This window comes from Phoca vitulina, unplaced genomic scaffold, assembly GCF_004348235.1.
Source record: "Phoca vitulina isolate PV1807 unplaced genomic scaffold, GSC_HSeal_1.0 scaffold20, whole genome shotgun sequence".
NCBI classification, from domain to species: Eukaryota; Metazoa; Chordata; class Mammalia; order Carnivora; family Phocidae; genus Phoca; species Phoca vitulina.
This window is the reverse complement of record NW_022589723.1, coordinates 10,728,591-10,742,427: the sequence shown is the minus strand read 5'-3', so window position 1 is coordinate 10,742,427 and position 13,837 is coordinate 10,728,591. Positions and strand designations below refer to the sequence as shown.

The window sequence follows — 13,837 nt, the reverse complement described above, 5'->3', positions numbered from 1 at the left end:
CCCAGAACAGCTGTTTCTGGAATAGAACATGAATAAGATACATGCATATTGCTACTAGAGAATATGTATTTAAATTAGCGTCCCTTGGCACCTGGCTGGATTAGTCAGTCCATGCAGCATCTTGATCTCGGGGTTCTGAGTTCGAGAGCCCCGTGTTGGGTATAGAAATTTCTTAAAAATAAAACCTTTAAAAAATAAATTAGCCTCAATCATACAAAATTAATTGTATGATTAAAACAACCATAGGCTGTAAGGAGGGGGAAACACACTGGCCTTCAAGCAGACATGTTGCTGAATACAGCTGTAGTCAGCATGTCTATGAATATGTAGGAAACTATGATTGAACACAAATTTCAAGATATTAAGAAAACAAGCCCACACAGATACACTTGGCTGTACTAAATTATTTTCTTGGAAGTCATCAAATCCTTCACTGATGCAGTCTTTGTCACTGTTTCTTTTAATCAACTGTGCAAAGATTAGAGAAATTTGCAGTCTTTGCTTTCCAGCTTTGAAGAATGAGCTCTGTAATAATATAGGAAGATGGGGGTACAGCTGAACATGGAAAGCAACATGCTTGAAATTCACATGTTATAGTTCTGATCACAACTCTTCCACTGTTTTGTAAACCATCCTGAAAGTATTTTGAGGGGCTATTAATATCAACTAATTCCCTGGGGAATTGAGAAAAAAATGATAAAGATTAAGTACATAAATATGAAACATGCAAATAAGAGGCCATTCAAACAATCAGTAAAACCTTCAAAACCAGAATGTTGCTTTCAGCTACTATCTATCCCCTGCTGTCTGGATTCAGTCCCTGCAGGACCACCACTGGGCCTTTACCTGATTTCCTCTTTCCCAGCAGCTTCCATGGCTTCCCATCAATCCGACTGACTTTCAGCGCTCAGGGCAAGGCCAAGGGCAGTCTTTTTTAAAACGCCGATTGGACGTTTTTCTAAATTACAACCAGGACTTCACCACTGTCAGGTCCTGGGAAATGGAGTCCTCTCCAGGTCCTTAAGGAGTAGCAAATCTGCACTTACTCCTGGGTTTTCCAGGCCCAAACTTGCGTTTCTAGGGATTTAGTTGGCCACTTTTTCTTGGTTACGAGCGCCCGACGAAGAACTGCTTTCATTAGGAACCAACACTGTCTTTGCACTGGAGGGGGCGTGTACTCAAAGAGCCCTAGAGGATAAAAGTCAAGAGCGTGAGAACCAAGAAGTACCGAGACCGCTTGCCTGACCCAGGCCAAATTTCTGCAGGTTTATCTCAGTGACCGTGACGCCACAGGTACTGAAAACTGACCCACTCTTTCAGTTTTTAATAGAAAGTGCTGGCCGGCTCTGTGCTGAAGGTTGATGTTCCCCGGTCAAATTCTGCAGCATCATACTTTTCAGGGCTAGAACGGTCTTTATAAAGGGCATATCTACTACAGTCCAAACAGTTCAGTAAGTGCTTATACTCTACCACTGCCAAATTCCAGTCTTTGCTTAAATATCTCCAGAAAACCGAGAACTCACTACTACACGCCAAACAGGCAGACTTACGGCTTTCCCAGACTTCTGGCCCCAGCGACTGACTTTGATCTAGAAGGGATGACAGGCTGGGGCGAACGAGCGGAGGAGAGAGCCAAACGCTACATTGGGCGCTTGCTTGGTCCCCAGACCCTTTAGGGGCCGGGAAAGAGAAGAGCCGACCGAAGCGGAGGCGGCTTTTGGTGAAAACCCTGATGCTCCAAGGTGACCGGGTTACCACGGGACTACGCCTGCGCTGTACGGTCTAAAACTCACACGAGGTCGTGACGGCTGGCTTAGGGAGGGGCTGCTGGGTGGCAAAACAAACAAGCACCGCGAGGTTTCGAGGACCCGGATGATCCCGCCCCCAGAGCAGAGCCGGAAGAGGGCGGGGCGAACCGGAAGAAGGTGAAATGCTTTCGGTAGGCGCTCCACGGCTGTGAAGATGGCGGCGGCTGCGTGGCTTCAGGTGCTGCCTGTCATTCTTCTACTTTTGGGGGCTCAGCCGTCCCCATTGTCGCTCCTCGGTGTAGGACCGGCACCTGTCGCCGCTGCCGACCGATCCAAGTGGCACATTCCGATACCGTCGGTGAGTGTTCACTTCAGAAGCAACTGAGCCTGGAGGAACAAGGGGTGGGGCTACGGCGGCCCTAGGGGTCCATGTAGGTTTCGCAAAAGTCCGCTTCCGAAGGGGTGGAATTACCTGGAGCGTCTGTGTCGCTGGTTAGCAGGGACCCACCTCCCTGGAGCGGAAAGCCGTGCACTTCTGTGGGTAGGTTAGCGGGAGTGCCAGGGCCACTTCAGGAGCGGAGAAGAATGGTGGAGCGGTTTCTTATCAGCTAAGTCAGAACTTTGAATGCTTTATTTGAGACGGGAAAGTTGATGAATAGGTAGAGAACGGTTTCCCTTTCAGCCGAAGTTTCACAGAATCCAGTGACCCCGAGTTGGATGAGAGAGATCTGAAATTGGTGTCTTTCTTTTTTTGCTCTGCACTTTTTTATTACTGGATGATTCTACTTACGAAGTTGTTTGATTTCATTGGAACTTTGCAGTGGTTATTCTAAGCTTTGCTGTGTGATTAGGAAACCTAGGCATTTAAAAAATGTATTGTAACATGAGAATGGCTGAAATGGAAGAAATTGTATTCTAAAATTTGATATGGTAAAGGTAGTCTTTCTTTTGGACAATTTACTAGATAGGTTGACCCTTTCTGTCCCCCCACCCCCTCCTTTAAACCTCATTTGAGTAAGAGCTATAGTCATGCCAGCCAGCAAATCCGATGCACCCAGGAAATGCCAAAAAGCATTTTGTCCTTTTGAAACCACGGTGGCCTTTTTGTTTCATTCTGCTCTGCTCACTGGTTGTAATGTCCAAATCTTATTTGAGCTTTTACATAGCAAGCATTATAGCTTTTGTTCATTTGGTGAAGATCTTCAGGTTCTGACTTTTAGGTGTTGTTGCTAAAATGGTTACTAGTTAAATTCGTCTTGTCTGCTCATACAGTAGTTTATTTGAAGAAATGATTGGATTATTCTGAACAGTGATTACTGAGTAAAGGGAATAAACTAAGGAGTACCTCCCATGAAGATTTAAGTTGGGATTTCTATCAGCTTCTCTCCTAGAGTCCTTGCTTCATGGCTTGCGGGGGGAAAAGATTGTGTCTGCACCAAGCTACAAAACTGCAGTTTGGATATGGTTGAATTTTACTAAAAGGAAGGATTTGATGTATTTTTTGTTGTTAAGAAAACTAACTTAAACATTTTATAAATTTAGGTTTTTATAACAATTATATTCTGCCTTGGGAATTAAAGTGAGCTGATGCTAATTATCTTTCTCTCCTTTATCTTTGCAGGGGAAAAATTATTTTAGTTTTGGAAAGATCCTGTTCAAAAATACCACTATCTTCCTGAAATGTGAGTTTTTGCATTTCATGAAGTATTTATTTGAGTTTTTAAGTGATCTTTAAACTTTTTAAATTACCTAGTTTCTATCTCTGACCTACTCTAAACATGAGCTTTAAAATTTAATAGTCTGGCACTATCTAGGCATAAACGTTGTAGTGTAATTAAGGTCTTTTCAGTGAGTAATTTTCAGAATACTTGTGTGAACTTTATTTTCTTCTATTGTTTCTCTGGTGTTTACTATATACAGTTAGACAAATTATGTTGTTTGATTGTCTGCATGGTGTTTTAATCTGTCCTGTGTTAGAGAGATACCACTGACTTTGCTTTTGTGTGCTTGTTAGATGTTTACTGAACACATGACTTAGGTTTGTCAGACCTTTGGCTCTGAATGAATATGTTCAGTAAACCTTTGTTTACAGAAGGAGTATTTTACTATTTGGATCTTTGGAAGAGGAAGCTCAAAGATATTACCGGGGTATAGGGATTATATAGAACAAAACCAGTCTGTCCAGTGAGAAAACCACTGTATCTGAATCCAGAATATCCTGTTGCATATTAAAGAAACGCTTCCTTTTATTTTTGAAACTGGCTTTATTTTAGGGAATAAATGATCATGGATAGCTCTGTTTCGGGATCAGGGATAGAAGTTCAGATCATCCGTGTGTGCTTCTTTGCATGTCTTTCTCCATGAAAGTGCAAAGTTGTAAGTTGCAGTTGGATGATTTTGTTTTAATCATTTAGTAAGTAGTTATTAAAAACCTACTATGTGCCAGGCATTGTTTTAAACAGAAGGGAAGTGATAGAAAAGGCCCTCTCTCTTACTGAGCTTACAGTCTAACAGGAGTGAAGGGGGCCAGTAAAATTTCTATAAAGAATAGACTATGTCTATGAAAATACAATCTCTTGACTGATGACTTAAATTTGGTTTAAATCAGATTACTGAAATAAACTGGTCTGTCTTGTGAGGTTGATGTGCTAGGTAAGAACTTTTAGGGATAACAGTATTTGATTTTTTTGAATAGCCTGACAGCCTGCATGCTGTTCTACCTTTTTATCATGTATAGTCTTTTCTCACCTGTATTTTGATCAACTGGTGCTTTGCCAACTTACACAAGCTGCATTATTTTGCAGTGTTTACATTTCATTTTTGGGGAGAATTTGAGGCTCCTTAAAAATTACATTGTCTTTCATTTTGTTACTTCTCTGCTTTCTCACATTTACCTTGTCTCTGATTGTATACTTTAGGGCTATCGTATATAGCTTTCCATGAAATTGCCAGGACCATTTTCGTCTCTTAATGCCATCCATTCAAAGTTCTGAATGGTGTCTTTTAACATACATAGTGTTTTTTCAGCCAAGTCTTTCTGCAGATCTTCTGTTTAGGGGATTTTCTTATTGGCTCTGTTGAGTTAATCCCATCTTTGTATGGTTCTTCTGAATAGTTAACAGTGAGATCACAAATATCCTTTTTATCATTTCCATAAATTCTATTTAGCACATCAGAGTTTTGTGTATTTTAATTGACCCTCGTAAAAGTATGTCACTTGAAAATTAATTTGAGAAAACAATTTAAAACAAAGAAAAGGGAAAGGTAATAATTTTAGGTGTGGACCTTTTGTTAAGAACCAAAAATAGATTCCTAGATGCAGTCATGTTTATCTTTGTCACATTTGTATAAGGCAGGTATCTTCTAGTATATTTTCTGTAACGCAGCTGGAATCAAAGATAAACTGACTTCCAGGTGGGACAGCTGATCAGTAGTGATACAGTCAGATTTATGCTCTCAAATTTTCAGACTAATGCCTTGGTCCACTAGAATACTCTTTCCAAACTATGTTTAATTAGTTATGAGGCTCTGACTCATGAGGTTCGTTGAGGCCTCTCTTAAGGTGGGTTTTGGAAAGAGTCTTTCATTTTTGCTTTTGGTCTTCCTGCCTTCCCCAGCCAGGTTTGCTTTTTTTCCTTTTTTCTTTCTGTCTAGTTTTGATATCTTTCAAGGTCTAAGCCATTAATTTTTCCCTCAGTGGAACTCTTTTGAATACTGCCTTATGATGTCCCTAATGTTATTCCTTGTTTGTCCAACTAGAATGTAGCCTCCTACAGAGTCCTGTTCTCTAGCCTAACAGTGTCATGTAGCTTTGTATACTTAAGTGCTCTGCTCAGTAAATATTTGAATGATAATAGAAGACTGGTTTTAACTTAGGACTGCTATATCACTTCCAGGTTTTTTCCAACAGAGAACCAGAAATTGAGGTTTTAAGGCATAAAAGTAGATACACTTAAGCAGGTCAGAAACTTCTTTTGTGAACAACAGTACTTTTATCTGAAGAATATCCACTTCTTTTTACGTATATTACTTCAGTACCTTGTGTTCGGAGAAGAGATGGTCTTTGAGTATCTAAATTTAGCAGGAAAAATAGAATGTGTAACAGTTTAGGAAAAATGCTTTGGGAATCATCTTTATTCACAAAGTTTTCTTCTTTTATAGTTGACGGAGAACCTTGTGATGTTTCTTTGAATATAACCTGGTATCTGAAAAGTGCTGATTGTTACAATGAAATATACAACTTCAAGGTAAGGAATATAAAATTAACAGACTTTCTTGGACTTTAAATATCATCGTGTCCTACCTTATAGAGGAAGGAGTGTCATGTAGCTAGCAGGAGAAGAACTGAAATTAGAATCTTCTGTGCTTCCCAGTTTGCAGACCTACTATGCTAGCAATTCTCAAACTTTTTGGTCTCAACCCTTAAAAATTACTGCAGACTTCTGCTCACTTTGGCAGCACTGTAGGAATGCTGACAGTACTGAATCCCATCTTTGGCCCTCCATTTTGTTTATGTTTGTTTAGTTACTTCTCTTGTGGGGCTATGTGTTTCAGGCCCCTTGGAGATTATTATAACATAACCTTAGAAATATCCAAAAATCTGGGGCGCCTGGGTGGCTCAGTCGTTAAACGTCTGCCTTCGGCTCAGGTCATGATCCCAGGGTCCTGAGATCGAGCCCCGCATCGGGCTCTCTGCTCTGCGGGAGGCCTGCTTCTCCCTCTCCCACTCCCCCTGCTTGTGTTCCCTCTCACTATCTCTCTCTCTCTGTCAAATAAATAAATTAAAAAAAATCTTTAAAAAAAAAAAGAAATATCCAAAAATCTATTATCAAACTCAATACCCAGAGAACAAATAATCCAATCAAGAAATGGGCAGAACACAACCACATTTCTCCAAAGAAGACATACAGATGGCCAACAGACTCATGAAAAAATGCTCAACATCACTCAGCATCAGGGAAATACAAATCAAAACCATGAGATACCACCTTATACCAGTCAGAATGGCTAAAATGAACAAGTCAGGAAATGACAGATGTTGGTGAGGATATGGAGAAAGGGGAACCCTCCTACACTCTTGGTGGGAATGCAAGCTGGTGCAGCACTCTGGAAAACAGTAGGGAGGTTCCTCAAAAGGTTGAAAGTAGAGCTACCCTACAACCCAGCAATTGTACTACTAGGTATTTATCCAAAGGATACAAATATAGTGATTCAAAGGGGCACGTGCACCCCAGTGTCTATAGCAGCAATATCCACAATAGCCAAACGAAGGAAAGAGCCCAGATGTCCATCAACAGATGAATGGATAAAGAAGTATGTGGTATATATATACAATGGAATATTACTCAGCCATCAAAAAGGGAAATCTTGCCATTTGCAACAATGTGGATGGAACTAGAGGGTATTATGTTAAGTGAAATAAGTCAGTTGGAGAAAGACAATTATATGATCTCACTCATATGTGGAATTTAAGAAGCAAAACAGGATCATAGGGGAAGGGAGGGAAAAATAAAACAAGATGAAATCAGAGAGGGAGGCAAACCATAAGAGACTTTTTTGTTTAAAGATTTTATTTATTTTTATTATTTGAGAGAGAGAGAGTGGGAGAGAGCATGAGTGGGGTGAAGGGTAGAGGGAGAAGCAGACTCCCCGCTGAGCAGGGAGCCCAATGCGGGACTTGATCCCAGGACTCCAGGATCATGACCTGAGCTGAAGGCAGACACTTAACCCACTGAGCCACCCAGGCACCCAACAATAAGAGACTCTTAACTCTAGGAAACAAACTGAGGGTTGCTGGAGGGGAAGGGGTGGGGGGCTAGGGAAACTGGGTGATGGGCATTAAGGAGGGCATGTGATATATGAGTACTGGTATTATATAAGACTATGAATCACTGAACTCTATCTCTGAAACCAATAATACACTATATGTTAATTAATTGAATTTAATAAATAAAAAATTTTAAAAAGGGGGGATGCCTACCAAAGCCAGGATTGGGGGAGGCTTGTTTTGGCCTTCCATGAATCTGTTAGAGAGAACATAGTCTTTACCTTTCCTGATGCACAGGTGGTGCCACAAGATCTAATTAATGATTAGCTGTTAATTAGGTGCATGCAAGCTCTTTGCAGGTGCATGGGAATCCTTTGATCTCACTACAGTGCCCTCCTGTGTGTCCGCTCACTGTATAATATCTATTGACTAAGGTCTGGATTTTGCAGAGAATAACTCTGTAACTGCTGTGAATTGTTTTCTGCCCATTTTCCTCCCCGTCAGTAAGTTACCCTGAATAAAACTCTGCATAAACTGTAGAGAGTTGCCTCCTTCGTTTTCTTGTCTCAAAATACTTTCTCAGTTTGTGGAATACTTTATTGTTCCTTCTCCACCTTCTAACAAGCACATATACTAAAATTGGAACAATACAGAGAAGATTAGCATGGCCTCTGCACAGGATGACACCCAAGCATTCCTTAAATGCTTCCTTAAAAAAAATTACTGCAGTTTCCAAAAAGTCTTTTGTTCATGTGGGTTACTGTATTAGAAATTAAAACAGAAAATACAGATATATGTATTAATTTATTTTAAGATAGCAGTAACAAGCCATTGCATGTTAATACAAAAATTTTTTTAATGAAAAATAATTTTTCCAAAAAAACACAGAAGAGGTATTATTTTGTATTTTTGCAAAGCCCTTCATTTAATGTTGGATATAATAGAAGACAGCTGAATTCTTATATCTTCTTCACTCAGTTTATTGTGATATATTATTTTGGTTGAAGTATATATACAAAATGTGGCCTCATACAGATACATAGTTAGAAAAGGGAATGATATTTTAATAGTGTTTTCAGATAATTGTGGATAGTGTTCTTTGATTCTATACCAAAACATAACAAGTAGAGTTTCTTAAAGGTTGGTGGCAATGTGGAATCTGAAACCATATCAGTGAACTTTATTCTTACTCTTTTGTATTTAAATAAGTTAGTGTGTCATGCACTTTGGTCTTTTATCTGTGTCTGATTTTGGTTATTTCAAAAATACTGCTTGACTGAATTTTATAAATCTTTAAAATACTAACTCATTCTACAATTAAGTTGAAATTGTATTTGTTTTTTTTGTTTTTTTTAAAGATTTTATTTATTTGTCAGAAAGAGAGAGAGTGTGCACAAACAGGGGGAGGGGCAGGCAGAGGGAGAAGCAGACTCCCCGCTGAGCAGGGAGCCCTACGTGGGGCTCAGTCCCAGGACCCTCGGTTCATGACCTGAGCCGAAGGCAGATGCATAACTGACTGAGCCACCCAGGCATCCCGAAGTTATATTTGCTACTATTACCCTCCTGTCACATCAGAAACTCCTTCTTAAGTATTGGACACTGTTAAGCTCATTGTGAGGAAGAACAATTTGAAAGCTCAAATTTTATCATTGGCAAAGAGTACTCTCGGTTGTCTTCCTTGAAGTAACAGCCTCCCTTTGCCCATTTTCAAGAAAGTATCTCCCAGATAACCAAATCTGAATTACTGTAGTTTGTCAGTTATTCTTTTTTTTTTTTTTGTAAGATTTTATTTATTTGACAGAGAGAGACACAGTGAGAGAAGGAATACAAGCAAGCGGAGTGGGAGAGGGAGAAGCAGGCTTCCCGCCGAGCAGGGAGCACGATGCGGGGCTCAATCCCAGGACTCTGGGATCATGACCTGAGCCGAAGGCAGACGCTTAACGACTGAGCCACCCAGGCGCCCCTTGTTAGTTATTCTTTCAGGCAAATGAAAAAAGTGGATAGTTCAGGTTATAAGTCAGAACAGTTGTAAAGTGTTTTATCTCATTTATAATATTTTGCATATTTCCCATTTTGTCTCATAGAATATTAAAAAAATGCACAAACTCAAAAGTCCAGATTTAATAACGTTAATAGTTTTTACTGTTTCATTAAGGACATTCTTATGTAAAACTGGCATTTTTTTTTTTTTTTAAGCTGTATGTGATCGATTGTGATGACTACTGGTACAATTAACCGACTGAGCCACCCAGGCGTCCCGACTACTGGTACAATTAGATGCCACTGCCTTGGTTCCTGATACGGGGCAGCAATTTTACCTATCATTACTTTTGCATTATCAGTACAAGGGAAATAGCATATTATTTTATTATTAGTAGTGTGGAAATAGTTTTAGACCTCATTTCAGAGTTGACAAAGTACACTGTACTTGGGCACTGAAGATATATGGCTCCAAGATGGGTATTTCAGGCCTTTTCCATTCTGTTTCTAGTCTCCATTTATTTCTTTTTTCCTTTCTGAAGATATTCTAACTGGTCTTTAAAAAATGTCCACCATCCAGTTGGTTTTTCAAACCTTAAGCATTTTGATTTCTGCCTTGTGTTAGGGTTTTACATTACCTTTTTTGTGGTGTTGGTGATTGTTTTTTGCTTTTGTTGTACAACATTGGATAGGAGTGGTAGGGAGAGGAAGACTAAAAGGACTGAAGAATTTAGAGAGAAATGATAATATGTCCAGAGTATAGTTTGAAGCATTATTGATCTTTTCCTCTTAATCAATCACTAATTGAATTTACAGTTAAAAACTTCATACATTTGGGGCATCTGGGTGGCTCAGTCGTTGGGCATCTGCCTTTGGCTCGAGCCCTGCATCTGGCTCCTGCTCAGCGGGATGCCTGCTTCTCCCTTTCCCACTCCCCCTGCTTGTGTTCCCTCTCTTGCTGTCCCTCTCTCTGTCAAATAAATAAAATCTGAAAAAAAAATTATCTTCTTAAAAAAAAAACCTTCATACATTTGATACTTGGAATAAACTGGTCAAGAGCTTAGCAGATCTGGTCTTTATAGGTAAGATAAGTTAAGAATGTAAAAATTATGTTGGGTTGCCACAGGACAGAATTATGGAAATGACATGCAGATAGTTGGAGATGTAACACTGGAGCTTAGGAAAAAAAGGGGAAGATTAGGAATATAGGTATAGGAGAAAAATCACAGAACTGATAGATGCAGCCACAGAAATGATGAGTTTTTTCAGAATATCAACAGTGGGCTATGAATAGCTACAGCAGTTTTGTGCTCTATCTTAGCTTATGAGCACAAGTATATCTTTTTGTTGGTGTTGGCAGTTTATTAACTCTTGTAAATATATTTTCTTGTGACAAAACCTTCTGGACTCTGACATTTTCCAGGTCTTCCTAGAATTTTTAGAAGAACTCCTCTTTGTGAGCAATGGACTAGAATTCTGTACTTTAGAGTCTAAAACTGTGAGATTCTTGGATACTATTACACAGTTTTTATCTGATGCCGTTAACTTTTAAAATAGCAAATCCAAGCATGTATCTGTCCTATAGGCAATCTATTTGTTATCTTCTAAATATCTTACTTGTGAAAAGTAAGTTGTATACTTTGTATTTTCTCTGTTTTTATAGGCAGAAGAAGTGGAGACATATTTGGAAAACCTTAAGGAAAAAAAAGGTTTGTCTGGGAAATACCAAACATCATCAAAGTTGTTCCAGAACTGCAGTGAACTCTTTAAAACACAGGTAATGTTTGATAGTGGTTGGAGAGAAATAGAAGAGGTGAAATGTGTAATATGTGTATTTTTGGTGATTCCCCATTTCCCACTTCCCAATTCTTTGTTCTTACAGAACTAACTTAGAAGCATGTTCCAAAGGTGCATAGTCAGCCACTTAGTATTTATCTCATTAAAAAGAAGATGTGCTTTCTTTCGTGTGTAAAAAGCAAATCCCCATTTTTTTTTTATGGTAGAAAAAAAATTTGCCACCATCTTAACCATTTTTAAGTGTGCCATTCAGGGGCATTAAGTACATTTGCATTATTAGGCAACTATCAATAGCCATCTCCAGAATTTTCATCATCCCAAACTGACATTTCATAACCTTTAAACAATAACACTCCCCTCCCCCCATCCCTGGTAACAACTATTCTACTTTGTCTCCATGAATTTCAGTATTTTAGATACTTAAAAGGATTGGAATCATACAATATTTGTTTGGCTTCTTTCCCTTGGTGAAATGTTCTCAAGGTTCATCCATATAGCATGTATCAGAATTTAATTCTTTTTTAAGGACGAATTGTGTGTGTGTATATATGTATATACATACATACCATATGTGTGTGTGTGTGTGTGTGTATATATATATATATATATATATATATATATTCATCCACTGATGGGCATTTGAAACATCCAATTTTCAGTTCTCTTGTCATCTCATCTAATTGATACGTTCTCAGAAAAATCAGTGTTTCTAGATTTTATTGCTACAGATCTGAACTCAAAGAGTTGAATTTCACACCTTTTCTTTTTTTTTTTTTAAACATTTTATTCATTTGTTTGAGAGAGAGAATGAGAGAGAGAGACTGCACAAGAAGGGGTAGGGTCAGAGGGAGAAGCAGACTCCCCACTGAGCAGGGAGCCTGATGTGGAACTCGATCGATCCTGGGACTCCAGGATCATGACCTCAGCCCAAGGCAGTTGCTTAACCAACTGAGCCACCCAGGCACCCCCACACCTTTTCTTGAGTAAAGGAGAAGAGGTGAATAATGTGTGTTTTTAATGCTTACACATATGTAATCATGTAAGTGGAATTTATATTCTAAAATTTTTTTTTCTTAGAAATAGGATCTAGCATCAATTTTTTGATAGAAAAATTATACATTTTATGGGTGTTGAAAATAGTTGTTAACTATAGCCTTTTTGTCCTTACTGTGTTTATTGCTTTGACTATTTAGCAAATTGCCTTGTAGAGGCAGAGTTCACCAAAAGCTAGGTTTTCTGTCCAGTTACTAGAAGTAAAGTTGATTTATAAGAAGGCCTTAACTTAATAATTAGTGATTGATAAGCAAATGAAGTAATTGATAATTGAACTATAACAATTGATAATTGAGTTCTTGTAATAGCTTAGATTTTATGGATTTGGAGGAAAAAGAAGATACCTCTAAAATGGTGGAAGAATAAGAAATCTAGAAACAGTGCAATGTTGAGTAAGCGGCTTTCTGTTAGTTTTCTAGCCTGGGAGGATTGATTGGCCTTTCTTGGACTTGATTATGGGAAGCTACCTGTTGTATACTGTTGCCCAAGGTTCACTTTGAGATCTGCTATAATCTTTCCAGGGTCTTGGCATATACCCCTATTGGTAAGCTTACCTCTCCTCCTCCAGTCTAATGTAACAGAGTTGAAATACGTGTTCTAATTACTCAGGAAGGAGAATGCCTCATCTGCTGATAACTGATAAGAAAGGTAATTAGTGTAGTTTTTCTTTAGGCATGAGTGTGTGGTGATGGAAGGAGCATAAGAGTTAAAAATCCTACGTTCAAATCCCATTTCTGCATCTAAAGCTTTATAATGTTGAGCCATATTTTTCTCATCTGTAGCAAGAGAGGGAACCATAAGATCTCTCCATCCTAAGCATATACCTTCTATTTAAGGTTTTTTTTAATTCTTAAAAATCTTTAATTCTTAATAGAAAAATTGAGTGGCCAGTTTAGTCTGATACTATTTTTTAGTTCTCTGCAGGGGTTTATTCACTTGTTTATGGTTAATTGGAAATCTTTTGTCTGTCAGTGCCATATTATTTACTGTTACAGTAAGTTTTGCTTTAACCATTTCTGTGGATTTTGAACTATGCTTTTACTATTATACTTCTTTAATGTTATGTTTCTTTCATAGAGCTTTTCTGGGGATTTTGTGCGATTGCCTCTCTTAGGAGAAAAACAGGAGGTAATTGTTTTCATTGTTATATATTTCTGAGAGTAAAGTAAAAATTCTGAATTAATTTTCTTTTCGTTTTTTAATGTTTAAAGGCTAAGGAGAATGGAACAAATCTTACCCTTACTGGAGACAAAACTGTAAGTATAGTAGGGAATTTGGGGCATTGAGCACATACTTCAGTTTTCTTAGGTTTATGTGTTTTGAATTATCTTGGTATCGTACCATTTAAAAAAGAAACTTAAGAATGGAAGTTTAAACACCATGTTGGGGTGCCTGCCTGGCTGAGTTAGTAGAGCATGTGACTCTTAATCCTTGGGTTTGTCAGTTTGTATCCCACCTTGGGTGTAGAGATTACTAAAAAAAAAAAAATGAA

At 38.5% G+C, this 13,837-nt stretch overlaps 2 protein-coding genes and 1 pseudogene across 9 annotated transcripts in view; 2 read left to right on the top strand and 1 right to left on the bottom strand.

Moving 5' to 3' along the window:
- The window catches only part of GANC (glucosidase alpha, neutral C), a 71,100-nt gene extending 69,237 nt beyond the window's left edge, over positions 1-1,863 (bottom strand). For 6 of the 7 annotated variants that reach the window (XM_032417880.1, XM_032417883.1, XM_032417882.1 and 3 more), the window contains exons 1-2: positions 1,551-1,781; positions 847-1,188 (exon numbers count right to left, since the gene is read on the bottom strand). In XM_032417880.1, coding sequence (XP_032273771.1) covers positions 847-875 — 29 coding nt within the window. In that variant the 5' untranslated portion in view covers positions 876-1,188; positions 1,551-1,781. The other variant, XM_032417881.1, reaches the window with a different exon arrangement.
- A 38-nt stretch (positions 1,864-1,901) lies between these two features.
- The window catches only part of TMEM87A (transmembrane protein 87A), a 46,299-nt gene continuing 34,363 nt past the window's right edge, over positions 1,902-13,837 (top strand). For both annotated transcript variants that reach the window (XM_032417890.1, XM_032417889.1), the window contains exons 1-6: positions 1,902-2,106; positions 3,370-3,430; positions 5,910-5,995; positions 11,159-11,272; positions 13,423-13,473; positions 13,557-13,601. In XM_032417890.1, the coding sequence (XP_032273781.1) occupies positions 1,963-2,106; positions 3,370-3,430; positions 5,910-5,995; positions 11,159-11,272; positions 13,423-13,473; positions 13,557-13,601 (501 nt within the window). In that variant the 5' untranslated portion in view covers positions 1,902-1,962. The remainder of the gene's footprint in view (positions 2,107-3,369; positions 3,431-5,909; positions 5,996-11,158; positions 11,273-13,422; positions 13,474-13,556; positions 13,602-13,837) is intronic.
- Positions 8,130-8,223, top strand: LOC116640891 (annotated as a pseudogene).